The 19325-nt window shown below is 45.1% G+C and overlaps 1 protein-coding gene across 2 annotated transcripts in view; it reads right to left on the bottom strand.

The window, feature by feature from the left end:
* Positions 1–767: 767 nt before the first annotated feature.
* The window catches only part of LOC147302421 (neuropilin-2-like), a 59280-nt gene continuing 40722 nt past the window's right edge, over positions 768–19325 (bottom strand). The window contains exons 12-18 of one of the 2 annotated variants that reach the window (XM_086281909.1): positions 14462–14542; positions 14128–14232; positions 10744–11009; positions 9187–9283; positions 7537–7569; positions 2533–2583; positions 768–1874 (exon numbers count right to left, since the gene is read on the bottom strand). In XM_086281909.1, the coding sequence (XP_086138035.1) occupies positions 1570–1874; positions 2533–2583; positions 7537–7569; positions 9187–9283; positions 10744–11009; positions 14128–14232; positions 14462–14542 (938 nt within the window). In that variant the 3' untranslated portion in view covers positions 768–1569. Of the gene's footprint in view, positions 1875–2532; positions 2584–4751; positions 5603–7536; positions 7570–9186; positions 9284–10743; positions 11010–14127; positions 14233–14461; positions 14543–19325 lie in introns of those variants that run through there. The other variant, XM_086281910.1, reaches the window with a different exon arrangement.

The raw sequence follows: 19325 nt of genomic DNA, 5'->3' as shown, positions 1-19325 counted from the left end.
TTTTAAAGGCCTTCACTCCCTTCTTCTCATGGCTTACAAGTCCAATCCAAGCATGTGCGACAAGACCTTTTTAAACTGTTTAAAAAAAAAATGCTGCAACAGTAAAAATTAACACACGCACAAAAAAATTAATCACAAAATAGGCCACGACTAGCCAGTAAGTTGAGGTGGGACGGGGGTTCCGGTGTTGGTGTGTGTCGGTGGGGGAGGTGGGTGGCGGGAAAAAAGAGGGGATAGGTCCTTTAAATCATGGCTTTTGAGGTCCACGTGTAAAAGAGAGCGAGAGAGATCCTCCTCTCTGGTCTCGATGTCTCCTCAACGTTCCTTTTTTCAACATTTCCACCAACAGTTTGCTTTTAAGGCGTTGTTGTGTGTCCGGGCACACAGTCAGTCAGTCGATTGAGAAGAGCTGTGTCTGACTGCATTTGTTTTTGATTCCATTTGCTTTTTTTTTGTCTTGTACTCGTGAAAGAGAGAACATCGCCCCTACGAGGGAGAGGCAGGGGATTTTTTTTTTAGTGCGCTGTCAGTCATAGTCTCTTATAGTCTCTCTTTCCTTCTCTTTCTACAGTGCTTCACACTCTTACCAGCAATCCATAGGTTGCACCAACCAAAGCTCCTTGACCTTTTACCATTAACCGCAATGTAAACGTGACCTTCTCTTTGACAGGAACCGGCAACAACAGTCTCCGACAACTAAATCTAACAAGAACATCTCTGCCAGTAAAATAATGTGTTAAAAAGCCCCCCTCCCCCCTCCCCACACACACACACACACACACACACACACACACACACACACACACACACACACACACACACACACACACACACACACTTCCTTTGCTTCATTAAAAAACAAAAAACAAAACATATCTGCCAGACTGGGTAACAGGCCAGAACTAAAACATTAAAACAGAAAGTGATTGAGCAGTGAGACAAACTCGAGGGGCGTCGGTGACTAAATAGACCACAGACTGTCAGGAACTAAGAGGATAACTGAGGCTGATACGTAGAGAACAAAGGAGCCAACGGTCCACACCAAGGAGCTAACTTCTAGGCCACTGTGTTCACACGTGATCCAAAAAACAAAAGAAAAAAAGACGCTTTCTAAGCACGTTCCTAACCTACCACCTTTCCAACACGATGTGTCTGCCTCACTGTTTGTGTAGTTTACAGTATCCACTTTCAAAACTAGACCTCATACAAATCTATGATGCATCTATAAACGTTTCTCTGTTGGTGGACCAAGAATCTGTACTTGATATGTGTAGATATTTACTTTTTAGGCCCAGAACGGAACAGTCCATCAGTTTTTTACTCAGTGGTTCATTTTGCCATAGAACTACCAATACTGGACTGTGCAATGCTTTCCGAAACAGGAAAACAAGTTCTCGTTTGAGCTCGAAAGTGGCTTTCTTGTTGCCTGTGCATCCTGGGATCTGCGCTGCTGAGGAATAAAGTGAACTGAAGCAAAATGAAGAAGATAGCGGGAGGTTTTCACAGGGTGACTGTCATCCCTCTCTTTCTTTCCATCTTCCTTTTCCTTTTCGAATCGCCTTTTCTTTCTCACGCCTCGGTGCAGCAGCGCTGTTGGTTGAGTTTGACCTTGTGCTTGAGGCCGTCGTAGAGTTCGAAGTTGTAGTTCTCCAGGGTGGTGGAGGAGCGGGACGACAGGCCGCTGTAGGAGCAGGTGCAGTACAGCAGGAGGCCGGCGCACACCGCTCCGAGCAGGACGCCCAGAGAGCTCATGACGATGATTGTGACCAGTATGGGGTCAAGGGTGTACAGCCACGAGTTGTCCTTTTCTGAGACACGCGTGACTGGAGGCTCGGATGACGGTGATGGCGTGTTCCTCTCTGGGAACTGTAAACCTGTGACAAAAACGGGAGGTTAGTATGATGACAGGCAAGGAGTGGTTGTATAAACCTGTTATTGCTACAGTTAATGATGATATACATGACATGGGGAGGTGGGTTGCAAAGTGGCTTGGAAAAATCAACGTAAATACGAGATTTTACAATTACAGGTAAACTGCTGTTAATGAGATCAAGTGATCTGTCAGGAGTGCAGGTAAACTTGACTTCTTGACCCTACCTGATCTTTTGCGATGTTTTTGACTTACTAAAGAGAAAAGATTGTATCAAACATCACTAAAGTCATGAATTGTTGTGAGTAGAAGACTCGTTTACAAACAGAAACTAAAGTCCGAACAGAGGTAATTCAATTCAATTTTCATTTATGTAGTGCCATTTAATATCAAAACAACAGTTGCCTCAAGGCACGTTATATTGTAAGGTATGGACCCTACAAAAATTCAGAGAAAACCTCTAGAATTGGACGACCCCCTATGAGCAAGCAATTGGCAACAGTGGGAAGGAAAAACTCCCTTTTAACAGGAAGAAACCTCCATCAGAACCAGGTATAGCCATCTGCCACAAGGGAGATAACTTACAGAAATGTTCTTTATAATTTATAAAAGTACTTTATAGAAATGACAAAAAGGTACTGGTGTGAGCTCCGGTGTCTTACCTCCACCTAGCGGGCCACCGTAAATTCGTCCATCGCCACCTGGTCCCTTAACTATCAGACAGAAGCACAGGACACACCGACTTTAAACACCAATCCGATTTACGCATAATTCTAGCTGTAATTACAACAAATAAACAAAAACATGCCTCTGCATTTGCCTCTGCAAGGTTTCCTTTAAATGCTCGCCAAGTGCCTAACTCGAGTTCAGTGTCTTTTTACACAATCACCAGAAATAACAGCAACCCTTTGCATACCGTTAACTGCTTTATATTTGCTGCTAATTTTGATATTACACATTTATACTCATACACACACTTATAAATAGAAAAATACGACTTTATTAATAATAAAGATCATTAAGATACATTCCTGTCAAACACACAGTCATCACATGGTATATCGATGGTGTAAGACTGCTCATTCAGTGTGAATAACAATGCAAACATGTCATCAAATCATTAACAATTCCCGTCATTATCGCTGCTGAAATCATCATTACTGTTCGACCGGTGCATTAGATCATCAAAGAAGAGAAAAATAATGGAGACAAAATGTCAGCAGTTGCTCGTGACAGTGCTTTGTGTGAAAGTAACAGGTCTGCCAGGTGGTGTGAACTGAAAATTGACGTGGATGTGAGTGTCTGAATTGTGGCAAGCCCTCCCTCCCAGCACTTTATTCGAGCCCAATAGCCTGAGAGTACTTCTACTTTAGGTGGGTTTTCTTTTAACTTTGTGCACATTTGTGTCCGCACATGTGAGTGTGTGTTTGGGCTCGCTTGCTCTTGGCGAGCAGTCAGGAGTGGGAGTAGCTGCTTGGCAAGGCACACGTCTAGATCTGCTGGTCTCTGATGGCCACCGGCATTATTAATACTGTTTCCAGGGCAACTGGTAGTTGGCAGGGGATTGGGCGATCGAGGTGCGGTTGATGGGAGGGAAAAGTGCTTACCGCAGACCTAATAAATGCTATCTGTCCATTAACTAATTACGACTATTAGGGGCTTGGAAGCATAATGGTGTTGAGATGGCTCGAGTAGGGTGTCCGGTCCCTCCTCCCCCCAAGTTGATTTAAAAGCACATGGGCAAAGTGTGCCAGAAAAAAGTGCAGCTTCTAAATTGTGACAACAAATTGAGGTGCATTTCTGCTGAGCTGCGGGCTTGTAGGTGATGGATTTTTGCAGCAGTGACAAACCAGGGAAAGCACGCCCCGTTAAGCTACAGAGTGAAGACCTCAATTTCATTCAATCCAGGGTGTTAAATTGAGCTCGTGTCAGATCTCATCACCTCTGTACCAACTGATGAGAGAGAAATTGCCGCTAGTGTGTCTATCTCGGTGACAATTACACGATAAAAATGGGTTTTTAGAGCCCATATGTGTTAAATATTAGCGAGAAGTGCATTAGCTGTGTCTTATTTTATGTCACCGGCCAATAATGGCACTAAAAAGGGAAAAAAAAAACCCAACCCTGAATGGCTGAAACTCTCTGCTCTGGTTTTTGTAATATCTCGGATTCCTCTCAAGGATGAACACATAAGGCAAAAACACTTCGCTTATGGCTTCCAGCTGGTCCGGCGGCATTGTGGGATTTGTAGGAGCGTAAATCAAGGATCGAAGCGGCGATGGCAGACAGATGTGTCTATTTACAACCCTAAAAACAACAAGCACATATTCACACTGGAAAACACGACAAGGCTCGGCTCAGGCACGGCTTTCATCTGGGCGGCTCAAAGACACGGAGAACAACTGGAGTGGGTGGTATGAAGCATGAATGGGAGTGGTACAACGTGCTTTATTACACAAGAGATTCAAGATGAAACACTGAAACACTGAAGACAGCCGCATCCATCACTGACTGATGCCTTTATCGAGAGAAAGATGAGACGTTCAATCAAACGGAGCTGGTTAACTCCGTTTGCGATGCAGGACTTTTTAAGTATGATGGATTTGCATTCCTTTGTTTTGTATTTTTGTGAGGTTTTTTTTTGTAAATGTGCACATGCTTTGTTGAAAAGGACAATGGACCCCCCCCCCCCCCCCCCCCCTCCACACATCCCATTTCTGTTCTTTTACAAACACCCTCGCTATTGGCACAACTCATATTGCAACTATCCTGTGGTTGTGTTATTACAGAGATACCAAGAGCTTCATTTTCTGGGCCTTGCCAGATCATTTCCACAGCTAGCACAGTTTTCTCCCCCCCCCTCCCTCCCCCCGTCTCTCCCTCTCTCAGCACTGCAGGGTTCCTCGTGTCTCTGGGGTCTTGTTTTAGCCTCGTGGTTTGGCAGCTCTGGCTGGCTCCTTGCAGCGGAACCAGCTCAAAATCCCCTCCCCGTCCTCTTCCCCCTCGCATGCCTGTGTGTGTGTCCACGTTGGGGTCATTCCAGAAGGACCGTTGGGGTTATGAGGAGCCAGACGGTACTCAATGGTCCGAATCAAGCTGTTCAGACAAATAACTTACTCAGTCTTCAGTTCTCTCATCAGGAGCAGCATAGTGTGAAATGTCAACAGCAAAACTCCTTAATGGAACAGGGAAGGAAAAACAGCAACCGAAGCTACATCCATTAGAGAGCGTGCATGTGTGAGAGAGAGAGGCCACAGTGTTTCCTTTGCCAAAAAAAAAAAAAAAATATCACTCAGCAATTTAGGACAATGTCTTTGTCGTCATCATCACCGCTGGGGGCTGTAAACTAAAGCAAGTGAGGGTTCGTCGATCTTGCTGCGCCACGACTCTCACTGCCATCGCCGGTCGGCGTCGTCCTCTGACGAATACAGTGCAGCTTATAAGCGCTTCGCTTTTAGCAGAGGGTACGGTGTCGGTCCCGGCTGTCCAACCTCACCGTCAGGACCGGCTCCACCCCGGGGGTGGCCATACTGGAGGACCAGTTAGAGTACTGGAAGCACTGCGAAGAGCTGTGATAGGCCACAGACAGTTGGCTCTTCTTGGTGGCCAGGTGTTGTCGACAGCAACAGAGTGCTCTGACCAAGATGGCCGCTGCCAGGAGAAGGAGGGCACCCCCGGCAGCCATAATGTAATACCAGTGGATGGGCAAGGGAGGCACAGGAACGCCTCCCCCTGGTGGAGAGATACAGAATAATTGGCCAGCGGGAAAAGAGAGGAGTGGCACTTGTTTTTCACTTTTTAACACTGAATTCGTCTGATTCTATCCCTGTTCGTGCACCTCGTGTGAGCATGCACAAGCATGCCAGTTGCAAAAAGAAAGAAAGAAAGACATCTCCAAGGCCAGAAAAGAAAGAAAGAAATGCATCCATCTCTGTCACGTAGCTTGGGTTGCAATTGGAGGACAAGTTTTCACACCAAGATCGTCAAGAGATTTGGTTTGAAATCGCTCCAATAGTTGGATCCAATCAAGTGCAATGCAAGCGATTTATTTCTTTTATTTCTTTATTTATTTTTTTTAAACAAAGCTCCAGTGAGATTTCTTGGTGTGAAACGAAAGCCAAAATAATTAGTCATAAAAGCACGCACACACATTGACTTAAGGAGCTTCCTCTTCCTGTTTCACACTGGCACAGGAAGTCACAAACAGCTCCTTGATATCATCTCAGAACCATGCAAGGATCAGCGGGAACATCACACGGGTATCCAGCGTTCCAGAGCTCGCACTCTCTCTCTCACTCTCTGAGCTCATATTGGACCGGGATTTGTTATTTAGCTGGCTCGAGTTGTCAGATTTTGTTTTGAGTACATAATTTATCCTGTTCTCTGTTCTTGGTTTTTCATTTTCCTTTTTTGTGTGTTTTTTGTCTGTCATGCATCAGCATCCTGGCCAGTCCTCTCCTTCTCAAGCCAAAGAGCTGTCTCCTCGGAGACCATCTCCACAGATCCTCTACTCTTCTGCTGCTCCTGGATTGAGTTCCCCCTCCCCCACCCAATTCTCAAATTTTTGGTAAGAACCAGCTAACCGGCTTCCAAGAGGCCTCTACTCCTCTATCCAAGTCTACTAAAACAAACCCTTGTAGACAGAGTGGAAAAACTAAAAAAAAAAAAGAAGAAGAAGCCCACATGCTCTTTCCAAAGCTGATGTGGAGAAGCTGTATGTAGGATGTCACACTGAACTAAAGGGAAAATGAAGCGGGGCTGAATACATCCTGATTTTTGGACCGTGTCACATAATTACAGGGGGAAATGGTGCGTGCTCCTGCTACTTCACACTGCACACACTCATTAGGCAGAGCTGACTTAGGGAGAGGAGACAGAGACACCCATGCTCGATGCTGCTCAGTCACTCTATCTGATTGCTTTCCACTGGGGACGCTGTTGTGTGTGTGATGATATTAATGTGTGTGTTTGTCAAGGGTTAGACACCGTGTGCTATATGTGTGCGCGTGTGTGAAGTCAGAGGAGTAGAAAAGCCGAAGAAATGCACACACATCACATTCGCACTGAAGCCTCCTAGCTCTTATCTTATTGGAAGACATTATGAGATGCCAAAACACTAACATCAATCTCATAGGGTCTCCTAGGATGCTCTAAATATTTTTCATGAGGCAGACAGTTATTTAAAACCCTTCAGGCTGTGTCAGGAAGCCTAGAACAGAGAATATGTAGCCCTTTTCAAATATGACTCCTTATGCCGTGCCGGATTCGGCTTCCTTCGCACGTACAGTCTTTCCTTTTGAGACCAATCCTTTGTTTCTGCTAAAACTGACAAGGTAAAACAATGAGCTACTGAAGCAATCTATCCTGTAACTTCACTAAAATTTGATCAAAATTAATTTGGTGTTTGGTGAATATTTGCCATTAGTACTCATTTTGAGACGTCTACATGCTGCCGGTGACGTGGCGAATCAGCTTTAAAAAGTCTGGAATCACAAAGCTGTGGCAGACTCGGCTTCTGTGCTGTCAGTGTAAAAGAGTGATTTAGACTAATTGGTTTTTCTTTTAGTGGTTCAGACCAAGCAAAAAAAGAAACCCAGGCTAGTGCATACCGACGGGCAGGAAGCAAGACCACAGGAGAAGTGACTTCACACCAAAGTCAGACTCACCTGGATTTTCGGGAGGAAAAGCCGCGAAGGGTTCTGTGAGGATAGAGAGGCGGGCGGGAGACAGGAGCAGAGAGAGAGGGGGGAGAGAGCGAGACAGCTGTTAGATAACTTTAAATATAAGAGAAAAAGTCAGCCAAATGTCACGCAAATGTCACAAGACTATCAAACTCCTCCTGAGGAAATTTTAAGTTAATTCCTCAGATAACGCACATGAATTATGGCATTTACAGTGATTCTCTGCTAGAACGCTGTTTCAAACAGAGTATATTGTGGTTGCCAGGAATTTGAGACGGGAGTGTATAGTGTATAGGCTATGGGCGTATGTGTGTGTCTGCATTTGCAAAGTTCACACATTTCAAGTTGTTTATCTGCAGCGTCCAGTAAAACTGGAGCGGGCTGTGAATGCACAGAGCAGAACCTTCACTTTGATTGCCTGGAATGCAAACACAGAGAAATGATGTGTGTGTGTGTCTCAGTGTGTGGTACATGGTGTGTGTGTGTGTGTGTGTGTGTGTGTGTGTGTGTGTGTGTGTGTGTGTGTGTGTGTGTGTGTGTGACTGGGGGTGGGGGTTGAGAAAGAGAGAATGGGAGTAAAGGAGCAGGGGGTCCAACTTGGGAACTGGCGCCTTTTGGCGGGAACGCCGACGTACTGAAAAACTCAACTGTGTTTGGTGATAAGCAACATCCCAGCATGCTCTGGGAGTGGCAAAGGAGGAGAGGGAAGGGAGGAAGGAGGAAACACAGCAGCAGGGAAGCAGGAGGGGGGCTGGGCTATCATCTTTGCCTTCCAAGCTGCTGTGCTGCTTAGACTCTCTCAGGACTCGCATGACACACACAGACATATAAAAATGACTCAACACAAACACACAGAAAAACACTGGCCATACACATAGACACACACACACTTTCCCTCTGTTACACTCTGCCACCCCACCCCCGCCGCCATGTTCCCACTGTGGTCCGGCTCCAAAGCACACTGGACGTCAGTCAGAAGTGATGACGGCAGGTTTTTGGCTCCGAACCGCCGGCTTGGTCTCTGATCTGTTTAACACCCTCTCCGAAGCCCCTGCTCAGGCTAGATTAGGGAGGCTACACTGGAGCTCGGCTCGTGCGAGGCACCCAGAAACTTACTTGGGAAACAGCCTGTCTAGTAATTCCCTTTGATGGCTCGGGAAAATCTCTGTTTACAAATACGACAGAGGAGGGAGCGCAGGAGAGATAGAGGGAGAAAGAGAAGAGAAATCTAATGAAACATAGATTAGCATCGCCGGGGCCCACGGGGCGTTTATGGCCTAGTTTTCCTATTCTTCGTTTCTTTTCTTTCTTTCTTTTTTCGTGGAGGAGTAAACGCTGTCCCTCCCTCTTCTTCCTGCTTTCATCTCTGTGTTCGGTGGGCTCTTTGGAGGAGAGGCTGTCTCTGAAACTGGGATGGGAGGGCGAGTGAAGGATTGGTGTGTGGTGGTGCTGGTGTTTCTCACTTCATGTGTGTCACTGCTCAAGGACCTTACGACTGAAAGTCGAGGTGGTAGTAGGGAGCAGTAGACTGATAGGAGGGTGAGATAATGTGTCATGAGTGTGTGTGTGTTTATCTGTAAAGATTTTTGGCAAGAAGAAGCAAAAATAAAGAAACAAAGCATATGTGCGACTTACGTGTACACTCCGTCAGTGGGGTGCTCGAGCTGATGTGGATGTTGTCTATCCAGATGTGCCCTCTGGTGCCGTGCACAAAGTAACCCTCCATCACAACCTACCACAGCCGAAAAAAAGGAAGGATGAAGAGGAAGAGGAGGAGGGAAAAGTTGAAGGAAAAAGAAGTGAGAGGAAGAGGAAGACGGATGACAGGATGGGGGGTGGAGGCACATTGAAAATGGGGACAGCAGCAGGAGGAGGAGAAATAGGATAAAAACTTAATACGGTGCCTGCGATTTCAAAGTTGCACTCAACACTTGCAATCATCCTCCCTGCTCTGCAACCATCTCCCACTTACTTTTTTATGAGAACATTAACTGCTTGTGATGTCTCTGACAAATGCACAGCCAACTTCCAAACAGTCCCACAGCCAGAGGGACACTACAGCGTACTTTATTTCAAATGTGGCCTAAAGTGACACAGAGCTTAAAACTGATACTGTCATATGCTCTGCTACAAGTACAAGTGCGTACTTTAACTTTAGAAGAAGCGTCACATGGGCAGCTGAACTACAAGAAGCAAGGGGAAGACACACAGTCATGGCCCTTTTATACTTGGAGTGTTGTGCTACTGGCGTGTACACCTGTAGCTGAGAACAATACTGCAGCGGCTACCATGGCGAGCATGAATGGAAGCAGCTGTGTGATAAAAAATAATAGCAATGCATGATGTGGCCAACAGGCCGGGTATACTGGGAACTGAACCGTCCTCAAGACAGACTTAAAACTCTGGAATAGCTTTAGAGCACATGGGTCACATGCTAAACCTGGTAAGCTAAGTCAGTACCCAAGTAAGTAAACTTTATTTAGATTTAGGAAAAACTCTTAACAGTAAAACAACAATTAGCAGCTAAGCAGTACAAAAAAACCTACCACCAAAAGAAATGGGTGCGATCGCTAACGGTCGAAAAATTTTTTTTAAATTGTATGCTAGCTAAAAATATTAAGTACAGTAGAAATTGTTGTCTAAGTTATGGCTAATCTGTTGAAACGGTTTGTGAAAACCTTAGCTAAAACTTGTTAGCTAAAACACCTGCAATAGAGCTGAAATAGCTAGCAAAGTTACTGTTAGCTAAACATGATGATTAAGTATGATGGGGAACTGTAACTAGAGTAGCAGATAAAAGTTGTGGATAAATGTTTGAACACTTAAGCTAAAAATCTTGGGTAAACAGCTGAAGCTGAAGTCTTAACATGGCTGAATGAAATGGCTAAGAGCCTGCCTGAAAGTTTAAAATAAGTTCAAGTTAACAGATTTTGACATGTAGGTGGTGGTGAGCGCATATAATGTAGCTTTGGGGGTGTTTAAGATTGAAAATATTAACAGCCTACTCTAATAAAACTACAACAGAAATGTTTTCCCTTCCTGGGTAGCATGTAATTAAAATGTCTAACTCAAGATTACAAAGCCTGATTCGTATATAACTCAATAATACTGGTAAGAAGCTTGATTCTTTCATCTCCCATTTGCCTTCTTTTTAAGTATTTATTTTATGAGCACACAGAGTTTAACCACTACCTGGACGCTTTTAGGAGATCGAGGTAGTATGGTCCGACCCTCCTTCCAGACGGGGCCCTGATCGTCTGTTAGTGTCCACAGGACCGTCTCTTCAAAGTGGGCGTCCTGTACCAGGACCCTAAGGTGGCCCTGGGCCTCCCCCGATATCTGGTAAGAGAAGACTAGACACAGGGGCCCAGTGTCGGCGGTCAACACGGGGCTCAAGAGCCGAGCTCGCTGCTGCTCAGTCTTTAGGCTTGCGTCTATGTACAGATAGCTGTTGAGCTCTGGAAGGGAAAGAGATATGAGAAAAGATAGAGCATGAATTTTTCTAACTCGGACCAAAATGGGATATAAAAGTTGCCACATGCACATTCCTGTTCACAGCAATTTCACAGCAAAAATGTGAAACTAAGCCCTTTCTGCATTCTCTCCACATTACCGAAAGTGAGCAGGGTTTTGTTTTAACCTTGAGTTCGCTGGTTACTGCAGTCAAATGAAAATGAAAAAAATAAATAAACAGAAGTCTGATTTAATGGATTTTCATTCAGGCCTCGAGGCAATAAAAATAGAAAATGAATGGTTGTGTAGACTTTTGATATTCACTGTAAATGGATGCTGCTGCAGTTAGTCTGTGCGGCAAACACGGAGCACATACACAAGGGAATCGTGTGTGCGTACAGTGAGAAAATTATCGTCGTTAATCATGACTTAGACACATATATAGACATGCACACATGTACATAATGGCTTTTCACACGGTTAGACATTTCCAACATGACTGTTCAAAAAAAAAAAAAACCCGAGACACTAATCACCAGTTGCTAACAGGAATGGGATCACCACAGCACAATAGTCATACCAAACAATAGGGATGTGACAAATATAAACACAGAGAAGAATAGGTCCACTGAGAGCGTCGTTCATACACCGAGTGCTAGCAGAACTCCAGCCAAGACCCTTGAGGCGTTTTTTTCTTCATTCCCTTTCAGGTAAATGACTTAACCAACGGAAAAGTCCAACAGAAATGCATCCCCCTCCACTTGTTTACACCAGAGGATGTTTAGTTTGCAAATTGGAAAGCGACACGAATTCCATTGTGAGAGACCGCATGTATGAGTGACTGCCTGTGTGAACGAGAAGCACAGATTGCATTGTGCATGCCCGCGTACGTGTGAGAGAGCGGCTCGGTGAGGTGTCTGCTGAGGAATTTCTTAAGTGGGCCCGGTGGGAAAGAGTCCAATATCAACAATCTGCAGATTAAATCACCTGCTTTATCAAGAACAACTGTGTGTGTGTCTGTTGGTGCCTGTGTGTATATGTGTTCCAGCAATTAAGCGCCTTTCTGTTTTATAGGCGAGAGAAAAACTACCACAAGAGTAAGAAGTTTCAATCGGCGTGCAGTAGCATCCACTGCCACCGCACTCAGGTTCGCTGAGTGACTAAGTGAGTGAGCCTTTTTTTGCTCCGTGTGTCCAGCAGATCACACTGGAAGTATCTGGGGGGGATAAATCTTCTTCCTAGTTGACAGCTCCCCTCTGCCCGCCATGTGTCGCAGTCGCCTGTGTGTGACACCTAAGACAGCGTGTGACAGTGTGTCCCTTGGCCCTCTGCAGCTTTGAATGAATGTGTATGTGTCACTGTAGGAAATATATATATATATATATATGCATACAACTGGAGAGGATGTGAAATCAGGTCTCCATGAGGCGTTTTATGACTTATTTCAATGTGCGCACCAAAGCTTCCTCCATTCTCATCGCCTCGCATTGAAGTGGAGTCTGTTGCCCCCCCCCCGTCCATTGTTGTGCCTCTTGTTCAGCAGACGCCTCATAATCGAGGCTGCCACGCCGGACACAGCAAAAAGAGAGCATTATTAATCTATTTCACAGAGGTCTGCTGCTGGCATGAGGAAAACAATGATTCAGTCTACAAAGCCCAGTTTATCACACTGGTACTAGCATGATAAACTAGGAAGTCTGATTTAGTATTAGAGTAGATGGTGGCTATTTCTAGGATTGTGTGTTATTACTGTTACTATGACTGGTGTCAGGTGTGAGGTCAAGAGGTGATGAGTTTGTGGTTTCTGGGAGAGGTGAGGGAATTCTGTAGAGGATTACAACAGTGATTTGATAGGGGCGAAATAAAGATCCTGCAGGCTGGCTGGGATATCGTGACCTTTGACCCCCGTGGGAAAATCAAAGGCTCGGGCGGCGTGTCAAAATGGCTGGAAATGATACTTCAGGCATGAAAGCCACCACGGCCTGTCTAATGAAAGAAGCCGCTTTGAAGCCCCCCCCGTCATAGATTTTTTATGACCTGAAGAGGTCACGCTTCAAGAACATTTCCTCCTTTTTGCCACGAGATCTGCTGTCCTCCTGAACATGACCGAGGTGACATCACTGAAGCAGGTTGGGTGTGTGTGTGTGTGTGTGTGTGTAGGGGGAGGGAGACTGGACCTCTTGTTTAATTTTCTCCAGCTGCAGAAATGCTAAATCTTTCATGGAGACTTGCTCGAGACCAATGAATTTTAAAACAATCTTGGGATAACGATCCCTTACCCTGAAAAATTATAAATAGTGCAAAAAAAAGAAACCCAGCAGGAAACCTCTTCTGTACCTTTTAACAACCTGCCAAATGCTGGACTTTTGATCTGTGGGTATGCGTAAGAGGAAAATGAATAATTATTTCTTCAAGGAATGCCTAAGTAAATGGAAGTCTACACAGCATCATGTGGGACGTGCCTGAGGTAATTGCGGGGCAGTAAAGGACGACTGGGGATAACCACTCGTCTTTGGAATCTCCTGCTCTGAACTTAATTGGAGCCGCTCGGTCTTAACCCCTTCCTGCCGACACTTCATTCTGACACGCAGAGGTGAGCCTCTGCATGTCACATGCGAGGCTGTGTGCGCTTTCCGTGGAGGCTGTTCTCCCTCTGATTCCCTCAGTTCATTTTCATTCTCATTCACTCGGAAAGAGCGGCGTGGCTGGCGCACGGCGTCGCTGACAAATTAGACTGGTTTCAATTTAAGGAATTATTTTAATCAAATTGAAAAAGGGGGGACTCAATGAAGATTCAGAAGGAGAATGACTCCATTTAATTATAGAAAATGCAGTCTTGTCTAGACCCGAGGAAGTTGATGGAATAAACGGCATGCTTGTGCAATTTCTGCACCCAAGTAGAAGTCTGCTTGCAGCTGCATACATAAAAGCTGATACCCCACAATAAAAAAAAAAGGAAAAAAGAAAAGAAAATGGGGTTCCCGTAGTGAACCTGAGCTGCTAACTGCACTGTTCTGTAAATCCATCCGGACATAACTTCAGATCTATTAAATGCATGCTGTGCAGAGGAAAAACACTGAGGGAGTCGGACCAAATATTCACATTTCTGTTAAGGAGACTCACCGTTGCTGTGCAGGGACCAGAGCAGCGGGGCGTTGGGGTCGTGTGTCCACCCACACAGGCCGTGGTCGAACTCACACACGGCGTCTGATGGGGGAGAGGTGGCCGCTGTAGAGGTGGAGAGCAGCCAGGGAGAAAAAGGCAGCGTAAGAGCGAGAGCCAAAGGGCAGATAGGCGTGAGAAATCAAAGTCATTTCAGATACAGGAGCATTTGCAGCTGATCTACATAATGTCATGCAGCGCTTTCTCAGGCCTTTCATCTTTCTTATTACAGCTTCCTAATGACGCTATTAATCCAGCATTTCTTTGGCTCTTTCATATTAAACACCTGTCTCACCTGTAGTCGTGACAGGGACCGTGGTGGTTTCGACGTCAGCTGGCAGCGTGGGTGTGGTGGTGCCTGCTGGGGTTGAGGTTTCTGCAGGAACAAACATAATGAAACTTGGGTCAAAGGTGGCCCCTTAAAGCCAACTTCAGACAATGTATTACTGTAAAGAGGGCAGCAAAATGAACTGCTGTTTGTTAAAGACATTATTTATGTGGCGATATGTCCTTTGGGAGCTGCACATTAGGGAGGGCCAGGAAATACAAACGGGAAAGAGGAAATGATAAACTCACAAAGGCAAAAAAAACAACAAGACGGAAATGAAGTCTTTAATAATAACTCTCCATTGTGCCTCCATAGATCATAGACTATGCAAAAGATAAAGGTAGTCTCCGGGTGTAAAAAGTGAAAGCCATTCAGGTCATGGAGTCTTCTTGACAATCAGCAGGGGGTCAGAAGGAATGAGATTATATAGACGGCTATGGGAAAATGACCCCTCTTCTCACTTGATTTAATACAGCAGAGAGGAGTTTTTGCCCTCATTCACTACTTTTATATCTTCTTCATTAGAACATGATGCTCATTTTGCAAATCATGGTCTTATTTAAGAGTAAAATACACAATAAAGAAGAGCATCTTTTATGGGGTAGCTATCAGAACCACCCCTTACATCATCATATATAATGATAGTAGCATATGTATGTATGATTCCTATTTCCTCCTAGACGAACGGAAAAATCTTGATAAAACTTTGACATGCCACTGAGAGTGCCGGCACCTATGTGGTTTATACAAATACTTTATTCAAATGTCACAATTCAAAGTTCAATCTGCAATCAATGTGCGCATGTTTGTTGACATTACTTGTGCCTATATTATGTTTATTTAGTTTGTGGATGTTCATTATGCTTTTTACCGGTGCAGCCGAGCGAGTTCTTGATATAAGCTGCTATAAAAAGTCTAGAAAACAGCACAGAAGAGCAGACAACAAGAATGCGGGATAAGAAGACGTAGTTTGGGTCGTCGCAGTAACTAAGAAAGTAAGTAAGGTTTTTTTCTTTTTAATTTAGTGTGTTTCGTAGCTAGGGTGATGAAAAAATTGCTCAAAGGCTTCAAAAATGGGCGAAAGCAAAGTAAGCTAGCGACAGTTATTAGCACAAAGAACAGAAACAGTGAACTTGGCTCATTAGAAACACAAAATAACAAGTTTGTTTGATCCAAGCAAACAAAAAAGAGTCGCTCAGATGAAGCAGGAAAATTTGACTTCTTGTTTTATGAATGTTGATTTTTGTTACGCTAAAACAGCTAATGTCTCCGTTAGCATGCACCTTTATGCAGGACAATGCAGTAACGCTGCTGCTTGAGTTAACGACCTAATCGTTATTTTATCATAACTCAGCACAAAGAACGTGCCTACAAATCGTACGTGGTACTGAAACCGCCTCACTGTACTAATTCATGTCTCCTGTCAGAGGAAGGCACAGAAAACCCAAGAGAGCCCTTGTCATGTTGTGTCTGGGAGCTCAGGCGTCAGTATGTATGGTAGATACATACTGGCTCGGATATGCAGACGCACAAATGAACAGGCACACATGTCCACATGTTAATACACACACACAAAACAGGCTGGCGCTAAGGCTGATGGATGGCTCTGTCTAACAAACTCCCCTCGACCTCGGACGGGATGATCGCACTCTGGGACCACTCTCTCGCTGTCAAGAAGGGTCTAAAAGCGCGCACACACAAACACACACATTCCATCACCCACTCTGCTGTCTGTGTGAACTGTTGTGCGTGTTTGTCTGTGTGCATTCGAGGGCCTTCTTCACTCCATAACTCAAGCGCGCTTGGAAGGAGGGAGAACAAACACAAAGTGAAATGTATGATTTTCGGTCCTCCATTAACGTCAACTAAATCTCGCATATATCAAAAAGAAAGACAAACAACACACAGAGGCATAAATAATCCAGCAGTTTGCTCATTAAAAGATGTCAAATGCACAAACACACACACACATGTTGAGCAGGCTGCAGCTAGAATGTGAAGTGGTAGGAAGAAAAAATAAAAGCGTAGTTATTAAGAGCAGATGGGCTGACCCTGGTGAGCTGTGGGAATTTACGCAGGAGTTTGGGTCAGCCAAAGATCCAGATGTATAATAAAAAAATAAAAATGCAGGTGTTTTCCCACATTTACATTTAGTCAGCCAACTTGTTTTTCTTTCTGTTTGTCTCTTTTCTTCAAATAGATTCAGACATTTGACGACGGTGACTCCTAAAAAAGTGCACTCTCAAACCCATTATATTTCATTTTCCTCTGCCTTTTTCTTATTTAGTCCATCTAAACAACTCCAAGACTTGGATGCTTGATGATCGTGTGTGAGACGGGAGGTTGAACAGACACACACGAGTATCTAAGAAGGAAAAAGCGTGACATGGATTAAGCATGTCTAACGCCTGTTAGTGGCAGTACTAGAGGCCTCCTGCTGTTAAGGTTCCTCCTTCTGTGAGGCTACCATTATCATTTAAAGGCTGCGAAAAAAGCAATGAGGGCAACAAACACACTGTGATACGCAATTGATCTGCTTAAAAGAACTTCCCGCGGAAACGAGCGCAGCGGCGCCACAGCTGGAGAAATGGCAGAGATGAAAAGGCTGGCCACAGCTGGCGACTGCTTCTGACATTAACCCAGCGTTAATGTCACGTCCTTTATGCCAGCTATTAACTACCTAATGAAACTCTTATCGCTGCCGGTCCACTGGGAAGCAAAAGCATGGAAAGCAACTCTACCCTTCTACCTCTCTTCCACCCATCCGACTTTCAAATGGGCCACCACGTCTTGTTCAGCGTCTCCTCTTTATTCCTCCTCTTGTGTTCGCTCTTCTCGCCGTCTTTTGCTTTTTGTGTGTGTGTGTTTGCCTTTTTATTCCATTCTGACCTTTTGGGTCCTCTAGTTAAGTCTCAGGAGCGGGCGTTAAAATAAACCATCTACACATTACCTGAGCGCGCGCTGCAGCTAAACACACACAAGCAGAGAGCGCGCAGTCGAGTCCATTAAGATTCTGCCCAGCTCCTGAGTACTCTATGCTTTCAAAGGTCAGGCCTTGTCACAGTGTAAATGTGCTGACCTTTCCAGGGTGTGACAGGAGTGTTTTGGGGGGCGATGGGAATGGCACTGACTTGCGCGCTGTTTGCAGGGTGTGTATGTTTGTGCGAGGCGAGGGGGAGGTAATGTGTGTTAACGTATGTGACCTGCCTACCATGCCCCGAGTCCTGTCCTTGATGCGTGCGAGGACGGTGTCGCGAGAGCTGGGTTTGTTGCACAGCAGAGAGGGAGCCTTGAAATGCAGGAACAGTCCCTCTGCAGCAGAGTGTTGTCTTACATAATGTGTCTGCTGCTGCAGGTGATGATGCAAGTCATCATCATGCACGGGATGAGATACCAACACTTAGAACCGGGGGCCCTAGGCGGCTGGAAGGGGGTGGGGCAGTGCTGACATAGATAATCGAGATGCACGCTCACATATGCGAATGCACATGCTCACAGACAAATTCTTCTGCGGGCTTGCTTTTCAGTGCACACGCAGTCGCCAAACACACACACACACACGGTCGTGAGGGCCAACCCACCCTGTAAAAAAAGACATTGCTCACTTCCAAAGAGTCTGACTCAGCAATATGTCAGAGAAGAGGAAAAAAATCTTCAATTATGTAGAAAGCTTTTCTGTAAATCTTTCCCTGGCAGTACTGAGTGCACACACACGCGCGCACACACACACATACACTCAAACACACACAGAGTGATGGATGCATGCACGCAGATATACATACACCCCAAAAGAACACAATGGGGTAGACAAGTAGCCATTATTTGATATTTTGCCGGGTGGGGTTAAGTGCTCAGATCAGGGATCATCCTCACACACACAGACGCACCATCACTTCAAAGATTGCATTAATTTCCTGGAGAGTTGCCCTAATCGCTACTTGCGGGACTTGCTAAATCAAGCCTTCACCTTAAAAACTTAATCATTTAAGTTAAGGGTTATTGCTTTTTTCTCCCCCAAACGGGAGGCGGGTTCCCTTATGACATGAATAATGCAAGAGCACAAACAACAAAGAAGCCAAAATTCCAGAGGCTGGGATGCTGTGAAAACACTGGGATAATGCGCTTACTCCAAAGGCGGAATGATATAGGACCGAACTGAGAAAAATGGTTCAGAGCGATCATCATTTGAAAGCTAGCTCTACTGTGTTTACTCGAATTATGGAGGGAGGACAGACAGCTTGAGGTGTGTGTGCGTGAGCATGTGCGAGCTCTACTTTTCAGTGCTCCCAAGACTGAAATGAGCCTACCTGGATTTTTTTCCCCTCTAAAATTTCATCCCTGAGCTCATAAATTTTTCATTCTGGGAGTACGTACACTAAAAAAAAAAAAAGTCACTGTAGAGGATCTGTGTGCAAGTCAGTTGTGTGGCAACAGTGGGGGGGGGGGAGCAGGAAACTGAAGGAGTCAGGACCAACAGCAGCGAGCGTGGAAAAGAGGTGCGAGTGATGAGTAACAGAGGGGAGGAGACGAAAAGAGAGGAGGCATGGAAACGAAGAAAGAAAAAAAAGAACAAAAACATTTTTAGACCCACGCACTGGGCCTCGGGGTGGGAACGAAACAACTGCAACCATGTGGAGGAATAAGGAGAGAGAGCTCTTATTGTGCTTTAGTGCGCTGGGGTTGATTTGGGGATAAATTTCATCCTCTTACTTTAAATCACAATAAGGTGAAAAGTAAACCGAGAACATCGCTGAAGACTGGAGAGAACGACTGAAAAATCAGAGGGGACGGAGAAGCGAATGATTTACGGGATGTCAGCGGTAGTCCGTCA

The sequence above is a fragment of the Aulonocara sp. 'chitande type north' Nkhata Bay genome, linkage group LG23, assembly GCF_057382095.1.
Source record: "Aulonocara sp. 'chitande type north' Nkhata Bay isolate Kocher_YH1m ecotype deep benthic linkage group LG23, A_spYH_male_GT1.1, whole genome shotgun sequence".
NCBI lineage: Eukaryota > Metazoa > Chordata > Actinopteri > Cichliformes > Cichlidae > Aulonocara > Aulonocara sp. 'chitande type north' Nkhata Bay.
The sequence above is the reverse complement of the archived record's forward strand: the minus strand, read 5'-3'. Positions and strand labels throughout refer to the sequence as shown.